Raw genomic sequence first — 12,803 nt, forward strand, 5'->3', positions numbered from 1 at the left:
TGCTGTACCATTCAGTCGCAACTGCAGAGCTGAATTGTGGTAAGACTGGGTTTGAGGTCCGTCCTGTGCATCATCTGACACGCTCAAAGAAGACCCTCGCGAGCCAGGCCTCCACGTCAGCCTTAACGGGATCTGTGTATTTGGCCAGCGTGACTTTAGATGTACTCCAAAGGTGTTCCTCCCCGTTGCTGACAGTCTGCAAAGCTTAACCCATTTCTTTTTACAGTTTTATTAATATTTCGCTATACTCTGTCCCATTTTTAATGCCAGCCTGGTTACCAATATCACATTCCTTCCACTCCTTCTCCCACCCAGCCCCACTCCAGCTTTCCGCTCATTTATCATCCCAACACTGCTCCAGCCCCGCAGCCTCTGCCACCCCGTCAGCCCTCCTTGATGCGCTCAGCGCTAGTTGGCCATCCTTTCCTCTTGGCACCCCCTTCCCTCTCTGCCCAGTCCATCCTCATTCAGGGCAGCATCCCCAGTCAGCTCAAGGACAACCCTTCACACCTCACATCCCACCAGCACGTCCCCATTCTGGTGGGTGAAACCCTTCTTGACAGCCCCAGCTGGGAAACCAGGCTGATGCTGGGACAAAGGGTCCCTCACTGGAGCGCAGGTCTCTGACAGCTTCTCTCACAGATCCAGCGCTGGTCCCAGCTCTGTGCATTATACCCTGACGGAAACGGCCAAAACAGCCAAGGACGCACTGCTTTTGGCCAAAATGGGTTTTTCATTTACTCTAAAAAGGACTTATCTTCTGAGGTACAGTATCCCTGTTGGAACTGGTGACAGGGACACCAGAAGGGGTTAGGCTGAGGTGAGCTGAGAGAAATCGAAGTGTCCAGTGAAGAGGTATCGTCGCTGAAAGAGCAGCTGGGACAAGCGGGCAGAGGTGATGGGTCTGCGCTCGCGCTCCTGTACAGCTGCATGAGCTCTGCCACAAAAGGCCGTGGTGATGGGCTGGAGCTGTTGTTGAAAGTCCCATTTTCTTGAGCAACCTCAGCTTTTCTTGTTCCTTCTCCTGACTCTGCTCTGCCTTTATCTCTAGTTGGATCTTCGCTTTTCCTGGCAGAGTCGGTATCAGCTTGTCCCAGTGCTGCTTCCTCTCCCTGGCTCCTTCTGTAGAAATGGGTTTCAGAAAAGACTACTCATTGATATGAATTAAGAGGCCAGGTAAAAAAATCTTACAGCAGAAATCTCAGCAGAGTACTGCCAGCAACTGCCTTGGCACTCCAGGATACTCTAACTGCAAATACCCCATTCCCAACTGCTGCAATAACTAACTCTGGGGAAAAGCCAACTCACGGGTCTCTCTTCCTCAGCCGTGAAATGACTACGCAAGATCCAGCTAGCCCAGACAGCACCACAGCCAAGGCTACTGCGGTCACTGGGATATAGTACTTGCGCAGCAATTCGTGATCAGCAGCCTCAGACCTTCTCCCAGCATCTGCCCCTGCAGGAGAAAGGACAACGCCACACATTACTGTGCTCTGCGCTATGGATAGTCTCACAGTGTGCTTCACATGCCCAAGAGATTTTTTTTTCAGGGGTTGGTGCCTCGGCTCTGGTGTCTTAGCGCCAGAGGACAAGAAGGATCGCTTAAACTTCTCGGGGAGAAGAGCCCACGTGCCAGCGAGCAGTTGCACCAGCACTACCTGTCTGTTCCTCCGGGCTGCAGGCCAGGGCTGTGTGCTGGGGGCCTGCAGTTCAACCAACCAACGGCACTGCAGGGGTAGAGCAGAAATGCTCCTGCTTTCCCAAGTGGACATCTCCTGAGCACTCCCCTTCAGGACGTCCCAGAGGCTGAAAGATGGGATCCAGCCCACGGGCTATGGCCTGGCTTCTGCAGTGCCACCTGCTTGTCACCCCCGGCCCCGATGCACACATTGCAGGAAGGCTGGCCCCGGGAGAGCGTGGTGCAGGGCTGGGTTGTAGCCCTCAAATGGCCTCATGCCCCAAAGGGCAAAGTTCCTAAATTCCTGGGAACTGGGTGCGGCAGGAGGTGAGCAATCTCTAACCACGTCCAGAGAGGTCTAAGAGCATCTCTCTGGTACGCTGCTGGCAATAACCTCCACACACCAGAGACGACAGTCGTCCTCAGAGAGCCACTCCTGGCTTCTTTGACAACGCCTTCTCTGCACTAACACTTCCAGGTTTGGCTGCTGACATGATGTGCAAGAGCGGGCTCCGGGGGAAGAGGCTGCAGGCACACAGTGATTCTGACTGGTGACACCGGATGACCACGGGACAGCAATTACCTGGCACGCCAGTCTCTTGCATTGCCTCTCTTTCTTCATCGGAGACTGGCACGGTGTGCCTGCTTCCCTTCTGAAAGGCCTCCTTCTGCACAGTCTCACGGCTGGTCTCTGTAGAAAGAAAGCGGGACAATTAGAAGCAACCATTCCTCATCAGGAAGATGATACCTTCAGGAGGCAATACTCTCCAAATACATTAATAAAGCTGAGAAACAAACCCTGGGCTTTTGGGAGTGCATCTAGTCCCAAGAATGTGACGTTCACAGAGAAAAAATTAAGCACATGACACTTTTCACTCTACCGATACAGACAGCAAAACCTGACCTGCTGGGAAAACGGGAAATTGCACATGTGATCTTCTTGTTCACATTACATGTACTGCATTTTTGGCAAACTGCAAGATGATGCTAAATTGCTTCCTCAAAGAGGATGGGAAAAAGCCGCACCCAGCTCAGCTGGGGAAAGAGGCCTTCTGACCAGCACATCCCACCATGCCAACTCCAGCACACGGGAAGGGGAACAGACACACATGGTGGACTGAACCCCAAGCTCTTGCAACCATGTTCTGGGCACTCTGACAAGTGGCAGTGAAGTCCCCCAAAACAAGAGGGAAACCACAGCCTAGTTTTCTGAAACACAACTAGAAATGGAGAGCTAAACCACCCAAGACTGAATTAACTGAACAATCCACTTAAGGACACCTTCAAGTGAGGTGTCCGGCCTCAAGCTGGGTGTCCGGCTGCGACCCACCCCTGACTCCAAGGTGTCACCGAGAGTCCTCAGACATCAGGGAGAGCAAAGGGGCTGGATCAGGCTGTGAAGCCTGGGCTGCTCCAATCCCGGCCGGAGGATCAATCCTGCCTGCAGCCCAGGCAAAGCCTGCTGGTCCCAGCGATTGAAATCTGCCTGCGCTTTGGCTCCACAAGCCAAGGGCCCTCTCCCCTCCAGCAACTGGCAGGGTGCTGGCCCTCTCATGGCTCATGAGCAATTAGCTCCTCCGCACGTGCCTCACACACTCCAGGAGCAGCATCAACAGTCACACTCATCCTACCACAGCTGTCAGTCTGCAGGCTGAATGTCAATCACAAACAAACGCCTGCAGAATCAGCGTCTGCACCTGACTTCCAACATTAGGAAAGGGCGGCCAAGATTTCCTGGGACATCATTCCTGCTTTGAACTTGCCCAGCCGCAAACTGGGCTGTGTTGAACACAAATTTTGAACACAAATTCAGCACACACTGGTTCCTGACATCTGGATACCAGCATCTGCACAAAGCAGCTCTGACCAGTAATGGTACAACTGGGGCAGCAGCTGCCTCTGGGACTCAGCCAGAACCACAACGGGTAGCAGACGCTGTGCTGGGCCATCTCTGTGGCTCATCAGCCCAGGCAAGGCATGAAATCGAGTGCCATTGCAGCGAGGCTCTGACTGATCCCTTCCTGCTGTGCAGGCTACAGCACGTCCACACATGAATCGAAAACCTCAGCTTCCCGAGCTGTACGGTTAACAGAGTGAAATACATTAACCAGGTGCTGCTTTCTCCAAGTCTTTTGGGATTTCCTTTGGAACTGCAGATATCTTTTGGGAATAGTTCCCTATTTTAGCTTTATACTTTTGTCTTTGAGGACATTAACAGGAAGTATGAAGGTAAATGTCACATGAATAAAATATGGAAAATGAGCGCTTATTCTGTCAAGTCAATAAAGACTGACTACTCACCCCTGGGATGCCACCTGGGATTCAGCCCAGGATTCAGCCAAGGAGCTGGAAAAGCCCTCCATCCAGCCACACCTGCAAGCAAACACCCATGAGAGGTTACCATCACGTGTTCTGATCTACATCGTCATAACCGAGTAGCAGAACATGCAAGGGGATCACGTAATGTCACGGCACGCACGTGCAGGTCTGTATTCTCACACCTGCAGAGGCACCTGGCTGACATTCGGACTTTGAGCTGGCAGCTCTCAAAGAAGTGAAAAGCCATGACGTACCCATGCGACCTGCCTGTGGGTCAGCCCTGGAACCCAGCCAGGAAGCTGGATAACCATCGCCTGCAGCCACATCTGTAAATGAACATAGGACAGAGCAGCTCCCGTGAAATACTTCAACATACTTCTTCAGATCTGAATGACAGTGAATGCAATTCAAACACAGGATTCCTCCAGAGCACTCCTCTCTCCCTTCCACTCAGGAGCATCTTGCAAACATTTACCAGGTGCCTGCAGTGGCCACTAACCAGGCATGGAACTGTCAGGAGACACGACACGACTCCCTGGAGCTCACACCAGCTCCAAAGCTCAACCCCGATGTGCCCGCTGGCTTTGCGGCCAGCCCTAGAAGCAGTGCAGGGGCGGAGAGGCTGTCAAAGACAGTTTAGCAAGGCAGAGCGCCCTGGGGCACATCACTGAGCCAGACCCATTCCCTCTCTGCTCTTCTGTGTGCCTGAGCATCAGCCAAGAAAGTAGTAAGCTACATTTCACAGGAACAGAAAATTAAAATGTAAATGCTCATTCACTGAAGGGCCTTACCTGTGGGATCGCCCCAAGGCTCACGGACAGGCTCAAGCTGAGAAGTGAAGTAGCCCCTGTCTCCACGGACAGCTGTAACCAAGCAGAGACGAAAAACGTTCCCATCGCATGTTGTGATCTTCCTCTTCCTCAGTGATCCGCAGGGACTGGAAGGGGTTCAGGCAACAACACGGGACCCAGACGCGGGCTGAGATGTCCAAAGCTGCAGAGGGACCTGGCTGGGACCTGGAAGCTTTCAAATCCCTGTCTCCAGCCCATGTGCAACACCCCTCAAGGACCAGATGGACAAACATACGGCCTCTCAGGGCCTTCTCACCAGACCTCTCACACACACAAATGGAGCCCACACTAAAGTGGGAGCATGTAGCCCCAGAGGAAAAAATGATCATTCACCATTCTTACTGAGAAGAGCCTGCTGGCCTTCTTACAGAGAAGAGCCTTCAGCCTGGAAGGCTGAACTACCACAACAAAACATTAACAAATAACAAACCAAATATTAAAAAATACAAACGGCCAATAACAAATGAAGACTGAATACTTCTTACCTCTGGGATTGCCCCCAACCTCAGGAACAGGATTCCACTGAGCATCTTGATCAACAAGGACTGCGGGAACCAAACAGGTAATCAAACACACGTGTGTGGTGCTGCTGCCCCCTGAGCCACTCTGAGACCTCAGGATAAACCACGGATGCTTTGGGAACCCCCCTGTTGTGCTGTTATCTTGGTTGGAAGTGCAGCGCCTTTAGGGCACCAGGCAGCCCCTGGCCACCCCTGGGCCATCTGCTGCCCGAACTATGTATCAGAATGACTCGGCACAAATTGTGGCCAGAATGTAAAATAATAACCAGAGCCAATCACCTCGAGACCCTATAAACAGCGATCCAAGGCGAGACCTTTGGAGCTCTCTGGGACTGCAGCGGGCTGTGTGACCCAGCATCCCCCCTGAGCTGGGATATCTTTGAATATGTTGTTTAAGTGCCAAACTTGAGAGATCTACCTAGAACCAGGAGCTCAGTGTTGGGGTGAGATGTGTCTCACAGGGGAGTCTGTAGTGTCACCCTGTCCAGCTGAGCTCGTCAAATCAGGACATCAAGCAGTTTCCAGCCCAGCCCCATGCTCAGAGCAGGGCCCATCAGGCTGCTCAAGGACATGCCTGGTTGAGGTATGAATACCATCCAAGTCTTGCCCCTTGGGCTACAAGGTCTGTGCACACTTTGGGTAAAAAAGCCCTCCTTTTTAAGGGCCAAATCATCATTTTTGAGGCCCAACCCTCATGTTTAGGGTACAAAGCCTCCTTTTGAGAGCCCAAAGCTGCATCTTAAAGGCACAAAAACCTATTTAAGGGCCCCAAAGCCTCAATTTACAGCCTAAACCATTACTTTCAGGGTCCAAAGCCTCATTTTAGTCTCTAAAGACTCATTTTTAAGATCCAAACACTCTTTTTCAAGATGCAAGCCTCATTTTTAGGGCTCAAAGCCTCCTTTTGGGGGTCCAGAAAGCCATTTTTAAGGTCCAAACCCTCATTTTTGGGATACAAACCCTCATTTGTAAGTTCCGAACCCCACTTCAAAGGTGCAAAGACTTTTTAAGGGCCCAAAGCATCACTTTTAATGCCCCAGGTTCTGATTTTGAATGTCCAAAGCTTCATTTTTAGGGTCCAAACCCTCAGTTTAGCTCCCATAGCCTCATTTTTTTAGACTAGAACAGCATAGACTATTTCAGTTGCAAGGGACCTACAACAATCATCTAGTCCAACTGCCTGACCAATTCAGGGCTGACAAAGTTAAAGCATCTTAATGAGGGCACTGTCCAAATGCCTCTTAAACACTGACAGGCTTGGGGCATTCTTTGTCCACAGCCTCATTTTTAAGGCTCAGAGAGTCAGTTTCAGATCAAAATCTTCATTTTTAGAATCCAAAGCTTCATTGGTAGGGCCTTAGCCCTCATTTTAGGGTACCAAGCCTCATTTTTAGAGCCCAAAGCCTCAGTTTTAGTTTACTGGGATGGTGAGAGTCAAAGTTCCCATTTATCTGGCCCAATCCCTCGTTATTAGGATCCACAGCTGCATTTATAGGGTTCAAATCCTTATTATAGGACACAAGCTGATTTCCCAGCCCAAAGCCTCATTTTGAGTGGCCAAATACTGATATGTAGGGTCTAAACCCTCTTGTTAGGGAATGAAGGACCGGGTTTAGGGTCCAGAGCTTTATTTGGAGCCTCCAAAGCCTCGTTTATAAGACCCCGATCTTTCTTTTAGAGTCCAAAATCTCATTTTATTGTCCAAATTCTTGTCTTTTGTTTCTAGTCCCAAATTTTGAGATTCCAAAGTCTCATTTGCGGGGTCCAATGCCTCATTTTTAGGGTTCTAAACCTCATTTCTAGGGTCCAAATCTTAATTTTTAGGGTCCAAAGCCTCATCTTTACAGCCACAATTTCTCCCTGCATGTCTCATTTGTAGGGCCCAAAGCCTCATTTGTAGGATCCCTCTCCTCATTTTAAGGGTCTCGAGCCTCATTTTGACAGCCCAAATGCTCATTTGTAGGGTCTAAGCCCCCACTTAAAAAGAAAATCCTCAGGTTCATGGTCCAAAGGTTATTCGGGGCGTACAAGGACTCATTTCTAAGGGCCAAAGCCGCACATTGGGTGTCCAAATACTAATTTTTATGGTCCAGAAATTCATTTGGGGGTCTAACTCTTTCAGGCCTAAAGCCTAATTGGAAGGGCTGAAAGCCTCATTGTAGGGCCCAAACGTTCATTATTTTTGAGGATTTAAAGCCTCCTTTCTGGGGTCCAAACCCTCATTTTTAGGACCCCAAGCCTCGTTTTTAAAGCCTCACTACTTGCTGTGAGGGGACAAAGCCATCCTGACACGGTCTCAAGATTGACGCTAGTCGCATGTAGTGGTCATTCTTCGAAGCAAGCTGGATTGCAGCTAGCATCCTGCCTTTTGTTTGTTTTCCTTCAGCATAAGCAACCCCAGAGCCTGCGGCCACATTCCAGTACCTCATTACCCTGCAGCCCCTACGCTGAACTAACAGCTACAGCCACAAAGTTCCGACGCCCTCCCACTGCAAGGACTGGCCGACAGGATCGCTCGGGAAGGTAATTTCCCTGACACTTCCCAGCGTTAACTCGCGCTGCTGCTCCTGAGGGCAGGCCCCGAGCCCCCCCAGCGCCTGACAGCGCAGGCCGCGGCAGGGGCTGGGCCGAGCCGCTGCCATGACAACCGCTCCCCCCCTTCAGCCCAGAGCCTTCCCCGGCCGGCAGAGCGACAGCCAATCGGCTGCTGCCGCGGGAAGCGCCGCCAATCAGAGCTGGGCCTGCACTGCCCAATCCCAGCGCCGCTCTCGGGAGGCGGCAGAGAGGCCGGAAAGCCCTGAGGGCAGGGAAAGCTCTGAGGGGGCGGGAAGCTGCGAAAGAGCGTCGGTTTTTTTAATTGTTCACAACGGTCCTTCACCGGCGGTGTGGGATGGATATACTTGAGCCCTAGCCGTGCTTTGGTGCGGGGTGACTGAGGAGCGACAGGCTCCTTGGCGTCCTGGGGGTGAGCTTGCAAGCTGGAAAGCCCCTGGCTCACAGGTGAGGGAGCGAAGGTGTCTCGGAGAAGACTTTGAAAGGTGGTTTCGACACCCAAAAGTGCAAGATAACCAAAGTACAGAACAAGATACCAGAGAGGAAATGAAGACATCTGGCCTGTCTCGGCTGTTGGCTAGCAGCCAGCCACTTAGCTCATCAGGTTGTGCCCACTTTGAGCTCTCCCTGAAGTGCAGCTGGACTGCACGCCAGCGACTGCCCACTTGCGCAGGGACACCTCTCGAGGTTTCAGATCCTTACGCAAGGAAGAGAGACCCCTTATCCATCACAGATCCTCAGTAAGTGACTGAGAGCCTGCTAAATTAATACTATGAAACATTAATAATCCAGGCAGCTACTCAACATTATAAACAATGAAGGAATAATTCCATCACACGCTTCGTAAAGGTTCAAAGACTCATTTTAACGGCGCAGACCATCATTTGGAAGGCCCAAAGTCTGCTGTCGAAGCCTCATTTTAGGCTGCAAAACTGCATGTTCACTTCACGTCCAAAGCCTCATGGTAAGTGTCCAGTGCCTCCTTTGAGAACTAAGATCCTTGTGATTAGGGTCCAAGCTTGTTGTTTAGTACCCACAGCCTTTTTTCAGGACCCACAGTTTCACTTTTAGGGTCCAAATCCTCCTTTTCAGAGTCCAAAGCCTCATTCCTAAGTTGCAGGGTTTATGCTTTTAAGGCTCAAAGATGCATTTTAAGGGTGCAGAGCATCATTTTGAACCCCTAAAGTCTGATTTGGAGGGTCCAAAGCCTCATTTCCAGAGTCCAAAGTTGCATTTCTAGGGTCCAGAACCTCGTGTTTACTTCCCAAAGCCTCATTTTAGGCAACAAACCACTCATTCTTAGAGTGTAAAGGCTCAGTTTCATTTTCAGCAGTCTCATTTTCAAGGTCCAAAGCATCGGTTTTAGATTCCAGACAGGCATTTTTAGGGTCCAAGCTGCATCTGGAGGGTCCAATCCCTCATTTGGAGGGTCCAGAACCCCCTTTTAGGGCTCAAAGCCTCAGGTTTAGGTCCCAAAGCCTCATTTCTAGGATCCAAAGCTTTGATTCCAGGGTAGAAAGACTCCATGCTAGGGGCCCAACCCTCATTTCAGGCTACAGACTCCTCACCTGGGGCTTAAAGCCTTGTTTCCTTCATGTCCAAGGCCTCATTCTGAGTGTCCAAAGATGCATTTCTAGGCCCGAAAGCCCCCTTTTCAGGCCCAAATCCTTGATTTTAGGGCCCAAGCCCATGTTTTAATACCCACAGCCTTTTTTGAGGGCCCAGAGTTTCAGTTGGAGGGTCCGAACCCTGCCTGTCAGGGTCCAAAGCCTCATTCCTAAGTTCCAGGCTTGATGCTTTTAAGGTTCAGAGATGCATTTTAAGGCCCAGAGCATCATTTTTATGCCCCAAAGTCTGACTTGGAAGGTCCAAAGCCTCACTGGTCGAATCCACAGCCGCATTTCTAGGGTCTAGAGCCATATTTACCTTCCAAAGCCTTAGCCTACCAAAGCCTTAGCATTCCAAAGCCTCATATTAGGCTCCCAAAATGCCTTTTTTCAGGCTCCAAAACCTATTTTCTTAGCATCTAGACAGGCAGTTTTAGGGTTCAGGCCCCCTCTGGAGGGTCCAAGCCCTCATTTGGATGGTGCAAAGTTCCCGGGTTTGTGCTTTTAAGATGCAAAGATGCATTTTAATGGCCCAGTGCATTATTTTTAAGCCCAAAGTCTGATTTGGAAGCCCCAAAGCAACTTTATAGAGTTCAAATCTAAATTTCTAGGCTCCAGAGCCTCGTTTTTACTTTCCAAAGTCTTACTCTTGTCTTACAAAGCCTCATTTTAGGCTCCAAACCCCACAGTTTTACGGCTAAAGGCTCACTGTTAGTTTGCAGTGTCTCATTTCAGGCTCCAAATCCGCCTTTTTTAGCATCCAGACAGGCATGCTTAGGGTCCAATCCACCTCTGGAGGGTCCAAGCCCTCAACTGGAGTTTCCAAAGTTCCAGGGTTTGTTCTTTTAAGGTCCAAAGATGCATTTCTAGGGCTCAGGGCATCATTTTTAAGCCCAAAGTCTGATTTCAAATCCCAAAGTCGCTTTATAGAGTCGAAATCAAAATTTCTAGTGTCCAGAGCCTCATTTTTACTTTCCAAAGTCTTACTCTTGTCTTACAAAGCCTCATTTTAGGCTCCAAACCCCACAATTTAGAGCCCCAAGGCTCACTGTTAGTTTGCAGTGTCTCATTTCAGGCTCTAAAGCCTCTTTTTTTAGCATCCAGACAGGCATCCTTAGGGTCCAATGCACCTCTGGAGGGTCCAAGCCCTCATTTGGGGGTCCAAAGTTCCAGGGTTTGCACATGTTGAGTTTCAAAGATGGATTTCAAGGGCCCAGAGCATCATTTTTAAGCCCTAAAACCTGATTTGGAAGCCCCAAAGCCGCTTTATAGAGTCCAACTCTGAATTTCTAGGGTCCAGAGCCTCATTTTTACTTTCCAAAGTCTTACTCTTGTCTTACAAAGCCTCATTTTAGGCTCCAAACCCCACAGTTTTACGGGCAAAGGCTCACTGTTAGTTTGCATAGTCTCATTTCAGGCTCCAAAGCCTCTTTTTTTAGCATCCAGACAGGCATCCTTAGGGTCCAATCCGCCTCTGGATGATCCAAGCCCTCATTTGGGGGGTCCAAAGTTCCAGGGTTTGCGCATGTTGATGTTGAAAGATGGATTTCAAGGGCCCAGGGCATCATTTTTAAGCCCTAAATCCTGATTTGGAAGCCCCAAAGCCACTTTATAGAGTTCATATCTAAATTTCTAGTGTCCAGAGCCTCCTTTTTACTTTCCAAAGTCTTACTCTTGTCTTACAACGCCTCATTTTAGGCTCCAAACCCCTCAGTTTACGGCCCCAAGGCTCACTGTTAGTTTGCAGTGTCTCATTTCAGGCTCCAAAGCTTCTTTTTAGCATCCAGACAGGCATCCTTAGGGTCCAATCCACCTCTGGAGGGTCCAAGCCCTCATTTGGGGGGTCCAAATTTCCAGGGTTTGCGCATGTTGAGGTTCAAAGATGGATTTCAAGGGCCCAGAGCATCATTTTTAAGCCCTAAAACCTGATTTGGAAGCCCCAAAGCCGCTTTATAGAGTCCAACTCTGAATTTCTAGGGTCCAGAGCCTCATTTTTACTTTCTAGAGTCTTACTCTTGTCTTACAAGGCCTCATTTTAGGCTCCAAACCCCTCAGTTTAGGGCCCCAAGGCTCACTGTTAGTTTGCATTGTCTCATTTCAGGCTCCAAAGCCTCTTTTTTTAGCATCCAGACAGGGATCCTTAGGGTTCAGGCCGCCTCTGGAGGGTCCAAGCCCTCATTTGGAGGGTCCACAGTTCAAAGGTTTGTATTTTTAAGGTTCAAAGATGCATTTTAAGGGTTCAGAGCATCATTTTGAACCCCTAAAGTCTGATTTGGAGGGTCCAAAGCCTCATTTCCAGAGTCCAAAGTTGCATTTCTAGGGTCCAGAATCTCGTGTTTACTTCCCAAAGCCTCATTTTAGGCAACAACCACTCATTTTTAGAGTGTAAAGGCTCAGTTTCATTTTCAGCAGTCTCATTTTCAAGGTCCAAAGCATCGGTTTTAGATTCCAGACAGGCATTTTTAGGGTCCAAGCTGCATCTGGAGGGTCCAATCCCTCATTTGGAGGGTCCAGAACCCCCTTTTAGGGCTCAAAGCCTCAGGTTTAGGTCCCAAAGCCTCATTTCTAGGATCCAAAGCTTTGATTGCAGGGTAGAAAGACTCCATGCTAGGGGCCCAACCCTCATTTCAGGCTACAGACTCCTCACCTGGGGCTTAAAGCCTTGTTTCCTTCATGTCCAAGGCCTCATTCTGAGTGTCCAAAGATGCATTTCTAGGCCCGAAAGCCCCCTTTTCAGGCCCAAATCCTTGATTTTAGGGCCCAAGCCCATGTTTTAATACCCACAGCCTTTTTTGAGGGCCCAGAGTTTCAGTTGGAGGGTCCGAACCCTGCCTGTCAGGGTCCAAAGCCTCATTCCTAAGTTCCAGGCTTGATGCTTTTAAGGTTCAGAGATGCATTTTAAGGCCCAGAGCATCATTTTTATGCCCCAAAGTCTGACTTGGAAGGTCCAAAGCCTCACTGGTCGAATCCACAGCCGCATTTCTAGGGTCTAGAGCCATATTTACCTTCCAAAGCCTTAGCCTACCAAAGCCTTAGCATTCCAAAGCCTCATATTAGGCTCCCAAAATGCCTTTTTTCAGGCTCCAAAACCTATTTTCTTAGCATCTAGACAGGCAGTTTTAGGGTTCAGGCCCCCTCTGGAGGGTCCAAGCCCTCATTTGGATGGTGCAAAGTTCCCGGGTTTATGCTTTTAAGGTGCAAAGATGCATTTTAATGGCCCAGAGCATTATTTTTAAGCCCAAAGTCTGATTTGGAAGCCCCCAAGCCGCTTTAT

The 12,803-nt window shown here is 49.7% G+C and overlaps 1 protein-coding gene across 1 annotated transcript in view; it reads right to left on the reverse strand.

Annotated features, from left to right (window-relative positions):
• Positions 1-737: 737 nt before the first annotated feature.
• The window catches only part of LOC126034831 (uncharacterized), a 72,645-nt gene continuing 60,579 nt past the window's right edge, over positions 738-12,803 (reverse strand). The window contains exons 3-8 of the mRNA XM_049792687.1: positions 4,789-4,860; positions 4,252-4,323; positions 3,980-4,051; positions 2,262-2,369; positions 1,309-1,456; positions 738-1,122 (exon numbers count right to left, since the gene is read on the reverse strand). Of these exons, the coding sequence (XP_049648644.1) occupies positions 738-1,122; positions 1,309-1,456; positions 2,262-2,369; positions 3,980-4,051; positions 4,252-4,255 (717 nt within the window). The 5' untranslated portion in view covers positions 4,256-4,323; positions 4,789-4,860. The remainder of the gene's footprint in view (positions 1,123-1,308; positions 1,457-2,261; positions 2,370-3,979; positions 4,052-4,251; positions 4,324-4,788; positions 4,861-12,803) is intronic.

Source organism: Accipiter gentilis, chromosome 36 (genome assembly GCF_929443795.1).
Source record: "Accipiter gentilis chromosome 36, bAccGen1.1, whole genome shotgun sequence".
NCBI lineage: Eukaryota > Metazoa > Chordata > Aves > Accipitriformes > Accipitridae > Astur > Astur gentilis.